The 17,904-nt window shown below is 46.0% G+C and overlaps 1 protein-coding gene across 1 annotated transcript in view; it reads left to right on the top strand.

Annotated features, from left to right (window-relative positions):
- The window catches only part of SEMA6B (semaphorin 6B), a 213,478-nt gene that overhangs the window by 136,453 nt on the left and 59,121 nt on the right, over positions 1-17,904 (top strand). Inside the window, exon 4 of the mRNA XM_087952008.1 lies at positions 13,502-13,562. Within this exon, the coding sequence (XP_087808134.1) occupies positions 13,502-13,562 (61 nt within the window). The remainder of the gene's footprint in view (positions 1-13,501; positions 13,563-17,904) is intronic.

Below are 17,904 nucleotides of genomic sequence, written 5' to 3'. Positions count from 1 at the left end.
TTTTTCTGATTCAAGGTCAGGTTGTGTTGCGCCTAAGTGAGGGGAAGTCTTAACTTGGGGCGGATGGTGATTGGGCCATGTGATGTGATGATGGGTGCAGGGGGATGGATTTTGTAGTTTTTACTTATTGTAAGGAAGCCCGGAACTTTCAGATTCAGGATTCCCCACTTGTGCCAGTTTACTGTCCAATTAAAAGGAACTTTTGAGAAGATGTCTGTCTCGGAGTTATTGGTTGGAGTGGAGGGTTGCTGGAACGCTGACAGTGTGACTTTCCTGTGGCATCTGACATTCCGCAGTAGGCAAGGAGTGACAATTTCGGAACCGGTGCGGTCTAAGATAGACTGCCTCTGACAGTGGAGGTTCTATCCATTCTACGTGGTTCATTTTAGCAAGAGGGGGGGTTATTCCATGATAACGGGGGCGCTGGTGAATATTTCAGCGGGTCCGCGGGAGGTCGGGAAGTTTGCAATCTTGAGATTGGGTAGAACCTGAATGCGAAGTTGTCAATAGCACTACAATAGCCCCCTTGAATCAAATGTCCTTTTACAGAGCAGTCCAGAGCCGTGTTTCTCAGTCTGGGTCCCTTTAAGAGGCCTGGACTTCAACTCCCAGAATTCCCTAGCCAGCCTGGCTGGAGAATTCTGGGAGTTGAAGTCCAGGCCTCTTAAAGAGACCCAGACTGAGAAATACTGCTCTAGAAAATTAATATATTGTTATGTTTTGTGGTGTGGTGTGTTATGTGTTTTGTTATGTTATTTATGTTGTTATGTTACATTGTTATGTTTGTTATGTTATGTTTGCTATGTTATATTATGTTTGTTGTGTTGTGTTATGTTATGTCATGTTATGTTATTGCTTGTTTTATGGAGTTGCTATGCTAAGATCAATACCAACCATAGAAAGGATTTGTCGAAATGACCATCAGAGCATTAGTATTCCCTATATTATTATTATTAACATGCTCCAGTGCTAAGGAGTTCTACTCCCCCTCCCCACCTGAAAAGAAATATATTCCAAAGACAAAACACAAGCAGAGGAGAGGAGGTTCAGATTCAGTTTCAGAGCACCAAGCAGCTTTAGTACAGAACAGTTGAGCTAAGCCACGTCCAGGCTCCTTGCTGTCTCTTCCTTGCTCACACAGCAAATACTGCTTCAGTTTCCAAACAGCCCTCAACTCTCTCACACCCTGACAGGACGCTAGCCAGATGAACACTGATGGATGCTGGTAGGCAGAGGCACAATTTCCCCCCACCCTTATTTTCCTCCCCCAAAACTAAGCCCCACCACATAGTTTTGTAGTGAAACACAGGTGTTGAGCTAGTATATTATATGATGCAGAGAAACAACCTATAACCTGACAGAATTTAATCAGTTTAGAAGACCCCAGATTATAAGAGCTATTTAGAAACTAGGTTCTTGGACTTCAACAAACTTCTATTAAGCCATTATTGGTGGGAGAGGGGCCTATGTTAATTCAGAAATTCTACCATTCAACCTTTCTCTACAGAGCTAGAGGCGTATTGCTCGGAAAGGTACTCTTTGCACGCTCAGAGGCTAGTGGATTTGGGAGCAAGCTGAGGCAGGCAGCTTCCGGGGACCCGGTTCCAGATTCAAATGGCAGCCCCGGAGTGGGCTTCACACCTTAGATTTGCGAGCCTGGATGCTTCAAGCCTGCAAACTCAGGATGCTGAAAGGCAGAAAAAATGCACTCTGCCCATGCACCGGTTCCCTCTCATCTGAGGAGGGCTTGGCCTTTTAATCAACGATAGCTCGAAATCCTGCTTTCAAGGAGGCCCCTGTCTGCGGCTGGCACCGCCGGGCGAGGAAAAGAAAGGCTTCTGTCATCCGAGGCGGATCGCGTAAGCGGCCCCGATATCGGAGTAAGCAGGCCAGGGAGGCCTGCTGCGTTGCCATGGCAACCTCCAGACTACGGGAAGCTCCTGAAAAGGAGAATCGGGAAAGTGAGACAAATGGAGGGTTCAGGTTGCAGCAGGAGGAAGAAACAAGAGGTTTCGGGGTGGGGTGGGGGGGGGGTGGCAAGAAAGCAGGTTGCCCAAAGAAGATCGGCCCTGTGGGGGAAAGTTGGCGCTTTTCCCATAATGCCCCACTCGGGTCGGCACACACGCCCCCTCCGGGAGTGAGGTCTAGCGACTTGTGGCGTCTCCTGGCACGGGAATCTTGCCCCCATTGAGAGCGCTTCATTGCTCTGCCAACTCAACAGAATGGCAGGTCTCTCAGGAAACTGCATGAGGATTAGCACCTTGGCTGGGCCAAAAGAGGCATTGAGCAACGACGGCACGGTCTCCCTGCGGTTGCTCTCAGGCAATGGCCCGACAGGCTGCTTTTTCGACTACCCTTCGCGCCAGCAAAGGAGTAGTGAGGTGGCCTAGAGGCGAAGCTCTCACCTCACAAGCAGGAGGCTGCGAGTTCGATCCTAGGTAGAGGCAGATGTTTCTCTCTCTGGGCACGTCAAGAATATAACTCTGCTGAATATAACTCCGCACTGGTGACAGGAAGGGCATCTGGCCAGTAAACACTCAGCTCCATTCCGTTTGCCCCGCGAAGGATTCTGGGGTCAGCATGGAATCATGGTGTAATGGGGGTTTAAAAAGGCGGAAGAACGCAAGAGCGGAGGGGGAGCATGGATTTAATTAGTGCATCCGCTGCGACATCAGCCTGGTGGTTAAGGCATTGGGCTAGAAAACAGGAGGCGGTGAGTTCTAGTCCCTTATTGAGCATAAAAACTGGCTGGGTGACTTTGGATCAAACACCAGGAGACTGTGAGTTCTAGACCTGATTTAGGCATGAAAGCCAGCTGGGTTATTTTGGGCAATCACTAGGAGATGGTGAGTTCTAGTTCCATTTTAGGCATGAAAGATGGCTGGGTGACTTTGGGTCAATCACTAGGAGACTGTGAGTTCTAGTCCTGTCTTAGACATGAAAGCCAGCTGGGTGACTTTGGGCCAATCACCAGGAGACGGTGAATTCTAGTTCCATTTTAGGCATGAAAGCCAGCTGGGTGACTTTGGGCCAATCATCAGGAGACTGTGAATTCTAGTTTCATTTTAGGCATGAAAGATTGCTGGGTGACTTTGGGCCAATCACTAGGAGACTATGAGTTCCAGTCCTGCCTTAGGCATGAAAGCCAGCTGGGTGACTTTGGGCCAATCACCAGGAGACGGTGAATTCTAGTTCCATTTTAGGCATGAAAGCCAGCTGGGTGACTTTGGGCCAATCACCAGGAGACTGTGAATTCTAGTTCCATTTTAGGTATGAAAGATTGCTGGGTGACTTTGGGCCAATCACTAGGAGACTGTGAGTTCTAGTCCTGCCATAGACATGAAAGCCAGCTGTTTGATATTGGTCCAAATACTGGGAGACTGTGAGTTCTAGTCCCACCTTAGGGCAGGAAGCAGGCTAAGCCAATGAATCTCTCTGAGCCCAGCCCACCTCACAAGATTGTTGTCGTGGAGAGAGAGAGAAAAAAAAGGAGAAAGGATCACTGGTCATTTTTAATTTATTTTTTATGGTGCAAGATCGCTTTACCTTACAGCCACGCTGGTCCCTGGTACCGCAATCTTTGCAACAATTGCCGAGTTTTCACCAGCTAAGCTGGGAAAGAATTAATTTAGGTTTTGAGGGTATCTTTGCGCGTCGAGTTAATGGCACTCCGGCACCTTCAGGGAGCCGAAGGCTTCCTTCAGTTGCCATTCTTCGAGTCCCAGATGCGATCAATCGATGCGCGGTTCCGTTTCTCAACATAGGAAATAAAGGACTTGGGGGGGTGGGATGTCTCCTCGGGGGCAAATCCTCATCATTCTCCAGCTCAATTAGGCTAACAGATCGCCGTCGGCGATGTGAAAAAAAAAATCAAATCGCGCAGAATTCTAGAAATTGGCTGAGAGGAAAAATTTCCTGCAAAGATTCTGTAGTTTGGAAATTAGGTCCCAAAAGTGAACATGTCAGAAGAGAAGATTTAGACCAGCTATAAAAAGAATTATTATTTTTTTAAAAAATAGTCCTTCTCAGGAACAATTCCTTGGAGTTTCTCTTTAGGTAGAAGTATATTTGCTTCTTCGTTTATCCTTCCTTCCTTCCTTCCCTTCCTTCCTTCCTTCCCCTTCCTTTTTCTTCTTCCATCCTTCCTACACCCCCCCTTCCTTTTTCTCATTTCTTTCCTCCCTTCCTCTATCCTTCCATCTACCTTTTTCCTTCCTTCCTCCATCCCTCCTACCCTTCCTCTCCTTATCACTTTTCTTTCCTCCCTCCCTCCTCTTTTTCCTGCCTGCCTGCCTACCTGCTTCCCTGTCTTCTTTCCTTTCTTCATCCCTCTCTCCCTCCCTCTCTCCTCTCTTTTTCCTTCCTTCCTTCCTGCCTCACTGCCTTCTTGCCTCCATTCATCCCTCTCCCCTTCCCTCTCTCTCTCTCTTTTTCCTTCCTTCCTTCCTTCCTTCCTTCCTTCCTTCCTTCCTTCCTTCCTTCCTTCCTTCCTTCCTTCCTTCCTTCCTTCTTGCCTGCCTGCATTTTTGCCTTCCTTCATCCCTCTCTCCCTCCCTCTCTCCTCTCTTTTTCCTTCCTTCCTTCCTGCCTCACTTGCCTTCTTGCCTCCATTCATCCCTCTCTCCTTCCCTCTCTCCTCTTTTTTTCCTTCCTTCCTTCTTGCCTGCCTGCCTGCATTTTTGCCTTCCTTCATCCCTCTCCTCCCCTCTCCTCTCTTTTTCCTTCCTTCCTTCCTGCCTCACTTGCCTTCTTGCCTCCATTCATCCCTCTCTCCCTCCTCTCTCTCTCCCTCTCTTTTCCTTCCTTCCTTCCTTCCTTCCTTCCTTCCTTCCTTCCTTCCTTCCTTCCTTCCTTCCTTCCTTCCTTCCTTCCTTCCTTCCTTCCTTCCTTCTTCTTGCCTGCCTGCCTGCCTGCCTGCCTGCATTTTTTTCTTCCTTCATCCCTCTTTCCCTCCCTTTCAAGAAGAGATTGGACTGCCATTTGTCAGAAATAGTGTAGGGTCTCCTGCTTGGGTGGGGGTTGGACTAGATGACCTACAAGGTCCCTTCCGATTATCTGTAATCTGTAACCTCCCTCTCCCCTCTCTTTTTCTTTTTTCCTTCTTTCCTCCTCCCTCTCTCCCTCTCCCCCTTCTTTCCTCTCCTGCCCTCCTTCTCTCCTTTCTTACCTCCTCCCTCCCTCCCTTTATTCTATTTTATTTCTATGACCACCCATATCAAGTACACTTAATTTATCCCTTTGTCAAATTAATACTGCCACCCATCACACAAATGTGACTCTGGGCGGTGCACAATAAAATCAACAGTTCAAACCATCTTAAATAACCATTAAAAGCCATTAAAAGCCAAATCTAAACAAGAACGCAGGACTAAACAAGAATACATGACTCTGAGCAACTCACATCATTAAAAACAAATATATATACACCCACACGCACCCCCACACACACATACAGTACAAAAAAATAAAAGCATGAAAATACACAGCTGGTGAAGAATCATTAAAAATACTCTGCACATAGCCGAAGGTCTTAGATAGATGGATATGTAAATTTGTAGAAATATAATCGGAGAAGAGAAAGAGAAGGGAAGGGAAGGGAAGGGAAGGGAAGAGAAGGGAAGGGAAGAGAAGAGAAGAGAAGAGAAGAGAAGAGAAGAGAAGAGAAGAGAAGAGAAGAGAAGAGAAGAGAAGAGAAGAGAAGAGAAGAGAAGAGAAGAGAATATATAGAATGGGATGGGATGGGACAGGACAGGACAGAACAGAACAGAACAGAACAGAATAGAATAAAATAGAAAAGAATAGAATATATGGAAATAGAAAAGAAAAGAAAAAGAAAGAAACGAATATATGGAAATAGAATGGAATAGAATAGAGAATGGAGGAAGAGAAGAGAGAATATGGAATAGAATGGAATGGAATGGAATATAGAATGGAATAAGAGAAGAAATAATATAGAATAGAATAGAATCAGGAATAATGGAACAGAACAGAATACAACAGAATAGAAACAGGAATAACAGAACAGAATAGGATGGGATGGGACAGAACAGAACAGAACAGAATAGATCAGAAATTAGAATAATGGAACAGAACAGAATAAAACAGAACAAATGCTTTATCCTACGCTGTTCTGGGTACCGCATTTTTATTTGTTTATGTTTTCCACGGGGCTTTTAAATCTGGAACAGCGCAACTGAGATTGTCGGGTAACAATGTGCAGACACACATCGTTTATCAAAGCGCACACCTCCACACCCCCTGTGGGGTGGTCCGGCTGCTCTTCGCAGCCCCCAAACAGCCACATCTTCCTCAGCGTCACCCTCCCTTCACCCCACCCCACCCACCCTGCCACATTGAGGACAGCTGAGCTACATTCAGCCCCCTCCTAGCGCTGATCACAGCATCACCACAACCGCAGCAGTTCACTCCATCCCCGCAGCACCGGATGATGTTTACATTCCAGGGTGCAGAACAAGAGGCGTGGGAATGGTAGCTTGGAGAGCTTTGAACCGGGATGGTGGAAGGTCTGCCGCCTGCGGCAAGGGGGCTGGACTAGAAGATCTCTGAGGTGCCTTCCCGCCCTAGGACTCCCGATTCCTAAGAGGTCTGTAAGGGGGATGCGTAAGCACACCCACATGCCTACCGTCCCTGTCTTAATAGTCCCTTTTATTTGTATCTATTTCATGTATCAACAGTCATGTTTATACTTTATGTATATTATCAAAAGCCTGCTTGACAAAATAAAATAAATCAATTAATAAATAAATAAAGGTTCTAGGAATCGGCCTAACGAATGTGTAGATAACCTTGAGAGAAGAGGGGAATAGATGCTGCCTAGCAACCCATCCGATAAGAGAGGCAGGCGCCCTTGGTTACCTAACAGCCAGAGGAAGATACAGATTAACAGAGTTGGAAGGGGCCTTGTAGGTCCGTGATGGCAAACCTATGGCACGTATGCAAGAAGTGGCATGCGGAGCCACTTCTACTGGCACGCAGAAGAGCCCCACTGCACATGCGAGTGCACCATTTTCAGCGCAGGAGCCCAAAAGGGTTAGCCACCACTGTGGTAGGTCATCTAGTCCAAACCCCCTGCCCAAGCAGGAGACCCTACTACGCCATTTCTGAAAGATGGCAGTTCAGTCTCTTCTTGAAAGCCTCCAGTGATGAAGCTCCCACAACTTCCGAAGGCAACTTCTGTTCCATGGGTGGATTGTTCTCCATCGTAAAATTTCTCCTTATTTCCAGGTTGAATCTCTGCTTGTTCAGTTTCCATCCATTATTCCTTGTCTGGCCTTCAGGGGCTTTGGAGAATAGCTTGACCCCCTTCCTCTCTGTGGCAGCCCCTCAAATAGTGGAAGACTGCTATCATGTCCCCTTACTCCTTCTCTTCATTAAACTAGACATACCCAATTCCTGCAACCGTTCTTCATACTGTTTAGGAATTGGGATGCAATATTCCAAGTGTGGTCTTACCAAGGCATTTTAAAGCAGTAGTAACACTCATGGTTTCTGCTTCCATTATGGCTTGGTTTCGCGACACAGGGGGTCAGAACAAGAAACCAGTCAGAAAAATTAGAGTAGAGTAGAGTAGAGGAGCAGAATAAAGTAGAAGAGAGAACAGAGCAGAGCACAGTAGAGTAGCAGAGTAGAGTAGAGTAGAGTAGAGTAGAGTAGAGTAGAGTAGAATAGAATAGCAGAACAGAACAGAGTAGAGAATAGAATAGAATAGAATAGAATAGAATAGAATAGAATAGAATAGAAGAGAAGAGAAGAGAAGAGAGGAGAGGAGCAGAATAGAGTAGAGTATATAGAGTAGAATGGAGTAGAGTAGCAGAATAGAGTAGAGTACAGTAGAGTAAAGTAGAGTAGGGTAGCAGAATAGAGTAGAGTAGAGTATAGAATAGAGTAGTAGAATAGAGGAGAGGAGCAGAGCAGAGTAGCCGAATAGAGTGGAGTAGAATGGAATGGAATGGAATGGAATGGAATGGAATGGAATAGAATAGAATAGAATAGAATAGAATAGAATAGAATAGAATAGAATAGAATAGAATAGAATAGAATAGAATAGAATAGAATAGAATAGAATAGAATAGAATAGAATAGAATAGAATAGAATAGAATAGGAAGGGACCTCGGAGGTCTTCTAGTCCAACCCTTCTCAGGCAGGAAACCCTAAACCATTTCAGACCAATGGTTATCCAATGTCTTCTTTCAAAACTCCCGGAGGCAACCCATTCCACAGATTAACTGTTCTCACCATCAGGAAATCCCTCCTTACTTCAAGGTTGCTTCTCTCCTTGATTAGCATTTGGATGCTCTCCAGGGTGTCCTTCTGCTGCTGACTCCCCAAAGGGAGGCCTGGCAACGCAGCTGGCCAATGGCTTCTTCAAGCCATCGCGTCTTGATTTAATGGGGATGGATAAAAATTCAAAGAAGGACAGATGTGCACAAGATGGAACTGATTCCCTGGAGCGGACATTGCCCTCAAATTTTAGTGGCAACAGCCGCTTTGGAGGTGAAGCCGAAAGACTAACTGGCCTGGTGCTATGATTGTCTGGCAAGAGAAAGCGGATGGATCGCCCAACATAAGCCATTCTCAGAGTGTCAGAGTGTTTGCAGCATGACTACTATTGTGAGACAACCCAGGAGCACAACACAGCACACAGAGGCTTTTAACAGTGGTTTATATACAAGACAGCTATATACCTACACATACGTGGTCGGCAAATACCTGGCAAGCAAGCAACCTTCTTTATTCTGCATGGAGAACCACAATGCAGACAGAACACAAGGAGAGAGAGATACGCCTTCTCATGGCCACACACACACACACACACACACACACACACACATATATATATATATATATGGATCTTTGGTTATTTGCTGGCGGTTTCTCCTGCGTAAGATTGAAGTATCTAGGCAACGTTTGATGATGTCTCATTCATCATCTTCAGGCTCTGTCTTCAGCTCTGTGCTTCTCAGAGTGATGTGAGCTTGCAGCTGCTTCTTCCTTTTAACTGCTAGTGGGGGTGTGACTTGATTGGGTGGGGGGCTTGGCTGTGTTCTGATTGGGTGGGGTGTGAACATAGCCAAGCCCCACCCAATCAAGTCACACCCCACTAGCAGTTAAAAGGAAGAAGCAGCTGCAAGCTCACATCACTGAGAAGCACAGAGCCGAAGACAGAAGCCTGAAGAAGATGAATGAGACTTCATCGAAACGTTGCCTAGATACTTCCAATCTTACGCGGGAGAAAACCCAAATAACTAAAGATCCATATATATATATATATATATATATACACACACACACACACACACACACACACACACACACACACACACAGTACACCGGTGCAGTGTAAAGCAGCATGTGCACTTCTTGTGGTCTTTGATACTGGAGGAAGCCTCCCCATTCCTCAGAGAATGAAATATTTTGGGGGATATTAAAAGAGGTGGAATATTATATTTCCTCATATGAAGAAATGGAGAAAAATCTTAACAAAGACTGAAAGCAGTCCCAACATCCTCCAGCAGATGCCTGAAGTCTTTAGAGATGGATATTTTTGTGCCAGTTGACAAATCCAGGCCAGCCTGTTCACAAACAAAACACCTTCAGCTCCAGTTGACACAGCGCACCACCTCCAGACATCCAAATTCTAAGAACCTGACATGACTTTTAGGACCTAATGGAATTAAACCTCCATCATCAGAATAGCAAAAGGCGCAAGGCTCACTACTTTGCACAACACCCCTGGAGCATCTCAAAATACTCATCCTCATCAAACCAATTGGTCAGCTGTCCCAGAACTACATGCCGTTATTGGTTCAGTCCATCCATAAAAGGAATCCTTCTTTCCAATCTACCTCCATTTTATTTCCAGTGCCTTTCTCCCGGATTGGAACCAGATCAGATTTTTCTTCCTACGATATTATCTCTGTGTTCATACAGCCTGGGACTGTGGATCTCTTTGCAGATGCTGGTGCTACATTCGAAGGATCAACGAGGGGGGGGGGGCTTTTTTTCCATCCCTACCTGGAGAGGCCTGCTATCCCCTAAGGCAGGGGTGGGCAAACCACGGCCCGCGGGCCACATCCGGCCCGTTGGTCTGTCCAATGCGGCCCGCCCCTGAAAAAAATCGCTGCCATTGGTCTGTCCAATCCAGCCCGCCCCTGAAAAAAAATCGCTGGGCGTGGCGTATTGCCCTGTGCCGCGTGGCCCCAAAGCTGCAAAACAGTGCGGAGCGATCTAGGGGTAGGAAAGAAAAGAAATTTGCAAAGGCCTCGGCTGGGACTTCAAATCACCTTCGAGTGCGACCTCTCCGAAGGTGAGTCCCCGCCGATCCCCTTTTTTCTGGGGCTTCCAGGCTTAAACTTTGCAAAGGCAAAGCTTGCAGGCTGGAGCGTCTTCCCGCCGAGGAGCGGGAAGGGTTCCACCCGGCGGGCGGGCGGGCTGCTTGGAGCCACCTAAAGCTAGGCCGCTGCTGGTGGAGACTTGCCCTGCCTTGATGCCCGCTTCCCAGCTCGGGCGGTCCTGCTCGGGCGGCACTTTAAAAGCCTGCTCCCAGCACCTGAGCAACTTCCAGCAACTTTCGGCTTCGTTTTAACTCGCGGGCGCTCGCGCCTGGCCCCGAGCCGCGCGGCGGAGGGAAAGCCCGGCCGTGCGGCTCGGGGGCAGGCGCGAGCTCCGCGAGTTAAAACGGCCGAAAGTTGCTGGGGAGTTGCTCGGTTTTCCGGGCTTCCAGGGCTTTGCAAAGGCAAAGTTTGCAGGCTGGAGCGTCTTCCCGCCGAGGAGCGGGAAGGGTTCCGCCCGGTGGGTGGGGCGGGCTGCTGTGCGGCTCGGGGCGAGGCGCGAGCGCGCGAGTTAAAAAGGTTAAAGTTGCTGGGAAGTTGCTCGGATTTCGGGCTTCCAAGCTTAAACTTTGCTCGGGCGGCACTTTAAAAGCCTGCTCCCAGCACCCGAGCAACTTCCCAGCAACTCGGCTTCCTTTAACTTCATGGCGCCGCGCCTGGCCCCGAGCCACGCGGTAGAGGGGAAGCCCGGCGGGCGGGCGGGCTGCTTGGAGGAGGTGACCCGGCGGTGCTCCGGCAGCAGCAACAGGCAGTTTCGCCCAGGCTCCGCTCAGGTGTCCGGCTGGGGCTGTCAGGAGTTACCGCCGGCGCAGCTCCGTGCGGCTCCAGTCCTGCGTTGCCTTGGGAAGGAAAAGGCAAAACCAGGAGCTGCTGAGCCTGAGCCTCCGGTGCTGCTGCTGCCATTGCAAAGCACCGCCACGGCTCTTCCTTTTTGCCTTTCCTTCCCGAGGCAACGCGGACTGGAGCCGCGCGGAGCCGCGCCGGCGGTAGCAACTCCTGACTCAGGGGCCTCCGAGGGAGGGGAAGGAGGAGAAGATGGGGGAAGGGTGGGGGCGATTCCCAAAAAATCTTGTGCTGACTGCCGGCCGTCTGTCAAATTTTAAAAGTCAATGCGGCCCCCGAGCCAAAAAGTTTGCCCACCCCTGCCCTAAGGGCTTGCAATTCAAGAACTCAGATTTTCTAAGCATCCATCAAGCACCTGGCAGACTGGGAGAGGGGACAAACCTTTTGCATGCATTTAAAATCTCAAAACAGGTCAAGGAAATAGGATGTCCATGCGCCCTTTAAGTTCCGAACTTCAGATTTTAAGCACCTGGCATGTTCTCGTTTTACAAACGTTCTTTAAAAATTGCGGACTGCTTCGGTCTTTGTTTCTTTATTATTGTTTTAAGGAAGCCTTGTTTAAATGAAAAGAAGGACCAGGGGAGACATGATAGCGGTCTTCCGATATCTCAGGGGCTGCCACAAAAGAAGAGGGAGTCAAGCTATTCTCCAACGCACCAGAAGGCAGGGCTAGAAGCAATGGGAGGAAACTAATCAAGGAGAGAAGCAACCTAGAACTAAGGAGGAATTTCGTGACAGTTAGAACAATTAACCAGTGGCTCATATTACCATATGTGGTGGACTTGTGTGGACGCTAGAAAATATTGGACTAAAATCCACATGTGGTTGGAAAAAATGACAAAAAAACATATAGATTTGAAACCAGAGATATTTTTATTGGGAATTCTACCTGATACATACAGTAAAGATTTAAAATATTTTATTGTAAATGTATTAACAGCTGCTAGGATTGTATTTGCTAAAAATTGGAAAAATGAGAAAATACCATTGCAGGAGGAAACTATTAAGAAAATATTGGAATGTGCTGAAATGAGTAGATTGACATTTGAAATTAGAGAACAAGAGGATAAACAATTTTATAAAATTTGGGACCTTTTCTTTCAATGGTTAGACAATAAAATATAATATTAAAATATGTAGAATTTTAGAAAACAATGAATATATAAAGATGTATTTCTTTTCTTTTTTATTATTATTATATCTATAAAATGTTTCTAGATAGATTTGGGAGGATTATATTAATTGTTATAAAATAAGCTAAGTAAATTATAGTTATCTCGCAAAGTATGAATGAACAAAATTATAGTCAAATAATTGATTAATAATGACACTAGGGTATTCAATTTTTGATTGATAATATGAGTTATTATGCAATGTAACTGTAATTGAGACTATGAAATGGATGCACAAAAAATTTGTAAGCCAACCGACACACTGCTTGTATACTTATGGAAGAAAGTTGGATGTTTTTATGTTTTGTTTGTTTTTGTTTGTCTTTAAAAACCAATAAAATCTTTTTTTTTAAAAAAAAAGAACAATTAACCAGTGGAACGACTTGCCACCAGAAGTTGTGGATGCTCCAACACTGGAAGTTTTAAAGAAGAGATTGGACAACCATTTGTCTGAAATTGTCTAGGGCAGTGGTGGCTAACCTTTTGGGGCTCCTGTGACAAAAATCGTGTGCGCTCTCACATGCCAGCACCCAGAAGGCAATGTTTGTGCCCCCCACTCCCCCTACGTATGCGTGCATATTCCCCCCCCACACACACACCACCTTACCTGCACTGTGCCTCCCAGCTAATTTTCGTCCCGTTTGAGGCCTTTTTCGGCCTACCAGAGGCTTCTGCAGCCTTTGCGGACCAAAAAATAGGCCCATTTCGTCACTTACAGGAAGTGACGGAACGGGCCTATTTTTCGACCTGCAAAGACTTGCAGAAGCTGTCCTCAAGCCTCTGGGAGGTTGAAAAAGGCCTCAAACAGGCTGAACATCAGCCGGGAGGCGCACACATGTGCAAGTGAGGTGAGTTTGCCTGTGTCTCGTGTGCCGGCACAAATGGCTTTGCGTGCCACCTGCGGCACGCATGCCATAAGTTTGCCATCCCGGGTCTAGGGTTTCCTGCCTGAGCAGGAGGTTGGACTAGAAGCCCTCCAAAGACCCTTCTGACTTTTTTTATTTTGTTAAATGTGGCCTGGTTATGTTTGGAGACATCTCCAAACATTGAGAAAGGAGGAGGCAATGCGAAGGTATTTCTAAATCTCAATGAATTTCATTCCCTCCCCCCCCTCCCTCCATCTTTCTCTGCAGGGATAATTTATATCGGATCAGCTTGGAATCTGCTACGGCCGGAGAGATGCGATACCATCGGGTGAGTGCCGAAGCTTTCCCTCCTGCTGGTAAATTGGAGATTAGAAAAAGGGACAATTGGAAAGGATATTATTATTGCATTTTGGTCTGTTGGTTAAGGCTGACTCCTAGTTAATCACTAGGAGAAGGTGAGTTCTAGTCCCGCCTTAGGCATGAAAGCCCGCTGGGTGACTTTGGGCCAATCACCAGGAGACGGTGAGTTCTAGTCCCGCCTTAGGCATGAAAGCCAGCTGGGTGACTTTGGGCCAATCACTAAGAGACGGTGAGTTCTAGTCCCGCCTTAGGCATGAAAGCCCGCTGGGTGACTTTGGGCCAATCACCAGGAGACTGTGAATTCTAGTTCCATTTTAGGCATGAAAGATTGCTGGGTGACTTTGGGCCAATCACTAAGAGACGGTGAGTTCTAGTCCCGCCTTAGGCATGAAAGATGGCTGGGTGACTTTGGGCCAATCACCAGGAGAGTGTGAGTTCTAGTCCTGCCTTAGGCTTGAAAGCCAGTTGGGTGAACTTGGACCAATCACAAGGAGGCTGTGAATTCTGGTCCTACCTTAGACATGAAAGCCAGGTGGGTGGCTTTGGGCCAATCACCAGGAGACTGTGAATTCTAGTTCCATTTTAGGCATGAAAGATTGCTGGGGGACTTTGGGCCAATCACCAGGAGACGGTGAGTTCTAGTCCCGCCTTAGGCATGAAAGCCAGTTGGGTGACTTTGAGCCAATCACCAGGAGACGGTGAGTTCTAGTCCCACCTTAGGCATGAAAGCTGACTGGGTGACTTTGGGCCAATCACCAGGAGACGGTGAGTTCTAGTCCCGCCTTAGGCAGATAAAATGAAGAGTTGTGTTGTGTTACAATTACAGCAAGTCTAACAGACAAATTCTCAATATATACAGGTTGCCCTCCATATACGACTGTTATTAACCCCCAATGAGGCATTACCTTGACATGGTTATTTATTAATATTATTTTCTCACAGGTAGTCCTTGACTTACGACAGTTCACTTAGTGACCAAGTTACAAAGCACCTGAAAAAAAAGTGACTTATGACCATTTTTCACATTTATTGCAGCGTTCCCAGGGTCATGTGATCAAAATCCAGAATGCTTGGCAACTGACTCGTATTTATGACTGTCGCAGCATCCCAGGGGTCACATGATCCCGTTTTGCGACCTTTGAAAGAGCAAAATCAACGGGGGAAGGCAGATTCACTTAACGACCGTGTGGCTAACTCAAGTACTGCACTTAACAACTGTGGCCAGGAAGGTGGTAAAATGGAGCAGAACTCACTTAGCAAAGTACTCACTCAGCAAAACGTTCCACGGTTGTGGTTTTCTTTCAGGGCCGCTGTAACTCTGAACGGCCAATAAATGAGCATTTAGCCACCAGACATTTAGCCCTGAATTTCGCATTATTCTCTACCTCTCAAGTCCTTCCGAAGAACCTGGGATAGGCAGGTGTGGGTGTTTAATAATATTAAAGATATGGTTGCAGTATGTAAGCTTTTCTGAGTAAAATTACCTTTTTCAATTGAGATTTTCTCAGTGCCGATGCTGTTCAAGTGATGCTCCAGATGCTATAAATTATTATTATTATTGAGCTGTTTCCCCAAAAATATGACCTGCCCTGAAAGTAAGTCCTGGCTTGATTTTGCCATATGCGCCCAAAATAATCCCTAATTAAGATTCCGCCCACTCCAGACTGGATGGGTAAAAATTATGCTAGGGTGGGGATGGGGTGGTGGTGGAGCTGCCCTACTACTTATTTTTGGACAGTTTATTTATTTTATTTATTTATTTGATTTGCCAATTGTTTACAAGATAATAAGTATAAGTGTATACATAGTTGTGAATACATGAAATGGGTACATATAAGAAAAAAAAAGAAGAATAAGAGAAACAATAGGACAGGGACGGTAGGCACGTTGGCGCGCTTATGCACGCCCCCTACAGGCCTCTTAGGAAAGGTGTGAGGTCAATAGTAGACAGTCTAAGGTTAAAGTTTTTGGGGTTTGGGAAGAAACTACAGAGTAGAGTATTCCAGACATTGACCACTCTATTGCTGAAGTCGTATTTCCTGCAATCAGTTGTAGCCAGGCCTGGCACACCCCGACGCCTGCCTTGCCGGTCCGTTTCTTCTGCAGCCAGCAAGGCTGGCAAGGCTTTCCTGAAGGCCTCTGGAGCTGCTAACAAAGCTCTGGATCGATCCAAAGCTCCATTATTGGCTACAGAGGCCTTCAGGAAAGCCTTGCTGGTGACAGAAGAAGTTCCTGAAGGCCTCTGACCGCGAAAAGGAAGCCGGGGCGACGCGCACAAGTGAGGTTATCCGTGAATGGCATCCCCCGAAAATAAGACCTGGTGCCTTTTTTTGGTGGCAAAAAAAAAATATTAAGACAGGGGTCTTATTTTCGGGGGAACACAGTATTATTATTGTGAATCAATTGCAGAACCTCCACCGCTTAAACAAATTCTTCTTTTCCTATATACTCTCTCTAAAGGGCCTGTCCAGGTGGCATTAGAAAGGAATGACTGCCTTTTTATGACTCTTTTTCGAGATTGTTTGGGCTGTTTTAATTCTCCTGTCGCTTACCGCCAGTCATTTAATTTTCCAGTCGCTTCGTCAATGTTGAAACATTCACATGCGCCTGTTTTAAAAATAAATTATCCATGCCTTCTTTTTTTTTTTCTTATTGGAGAGAGCGAGAGAGAGCTATCTTGGGGGTCCTCTGGAGAATGGATCAGAATGGGATCTTTTTCAGAGAGGCTCTCCAGAAAACCCCATTAAAAGGAAAAGCATTTTTTGCACTCTCGCACAGGGAATTTGGAAAAAAAGATATTTGCTATATGCATTTGAATAGAAACTTACTGTTCGGCATTTTTAGAACAATTCAAGCAATATTAGCAAGACTAGATTAGCAAACACTAGGAACAAATGTGTACATACTCAAAAATATATATGTATAATATATGGTAATATACTATAATTAATACAATGCAACACGATTTAATTAATATATGTGCTATATACAATACATACATATATATATGTATATACACACACACACACACACATACCGTGTTTCTCATATAATAAGGCCGGGTCTTATTTTTTTTTGAGCCCTGAAAAAATGGCTAGGCCATCTTTTCGGGGTGACTTAATTCCCCCTTTGCATCTTTGGGTGGGCGGGCGGGACGGCTTGGATGTTGACCTCGGGCGTTGGTGGGGCACTTCGTATCGGGGGTCAACGCAGGCAGCACCATATAGTATACATGCAATACTAACACAAAAAACATTAATGTAATATAATTAATATAATACAATACAACACAATATAATTAATATATATTGTATTATATTTGATATATACATGCACATACACACATATGTATATGTGTATGTATGCATGTGTATTCATGCATGTATATATAATATATATGCATATATGAGCCTCGGTGGCGCAGTGGTTAGAATGCAGCATTGCAGGCTGACTCTGCCCACTGCCAGGAGTTCGATCCTGTCTGGCTCAAGGTGGACTCAGCCTTCTGTCCTTCCAAGGTGGGTAAAATGAGGACCCAGATTGTTGAGCGCCAGAGGCTGACTCTGTAAACCGCTTAGAGAGGGTTGTAAAAGCACTGTAAAGCGGTATATAAGTCTATTTCCTTCCTTCCTTCCTTCCTTTCTTCTCCACTAAATGCTTCTTCTATCCTTCCATATATAAGTCTATTGCTTTCTCTCTCCTTCCTTCCTTCCTTCCTTCCTTCCTTCCTTCCTTCCTTCCTTCCTTCCTTCCTTCCTTCCTTCCTTCCTTCCTTCATCTCTTTCTCTCTCAAGAGCCATGGTGATGCAGTGGTTAGAATGCAGCATTGCAAGCTAACTCTGCCCACTGCCAGCAGTTCAAATCTGACCAGGCTCAAGGTTGACTCAGCCATTCCTCTTTCCGAGGTGGGTAAAATGAGGACCCAGTGTTGGGGGCAAGAGGCTGACTCTGTAAACTGCTTACTTTGAAGCAATATATAAGTCTACGTGCTATTGCTATATTATATTAAATATATTGTTATAGTAACACAATACAATACATACATAGACAAACATACACACACACACACTTGTGTGTATGCATATCAATGTATGTATGTATGTATGTACTGGTGGTCCTCGACTTATGCCCACAATTGAGCCCCACATTTCCGTGGCTAAGCAAGACATTCGTTAATGAGTTCTGGCCCATTTTACGACCTTCTTCGCCACGGTCGTTAAGTGAATCAGTGCAGGTGTTCAGGTAGTCACATGGTCGTTAAGTGAATCTGGCTTCCCTCTTGACGTTGGGGATCAGGAGGTCGCCAAAGG

The sequence above is a fragment of the Notechis scutatus genome, chromosome 1 (assembly GCF_049901735.1).
Source record: "Notechis scutatus isolate UNSWTSFEM ecotype Mainland chromosome 1, rNotScu1.2, whole genome shotgun sequence".
In the NCBI taxonomy this organism is placed as follows: Eukaryota; Metazoa; Chordata; class Lepidosauria; order Squamata; family Elapidae; genus Notechis; species Notechis scutatus.
This window is presented reverse-complemented; position numbering and strand designations above follow the sequence as displayed.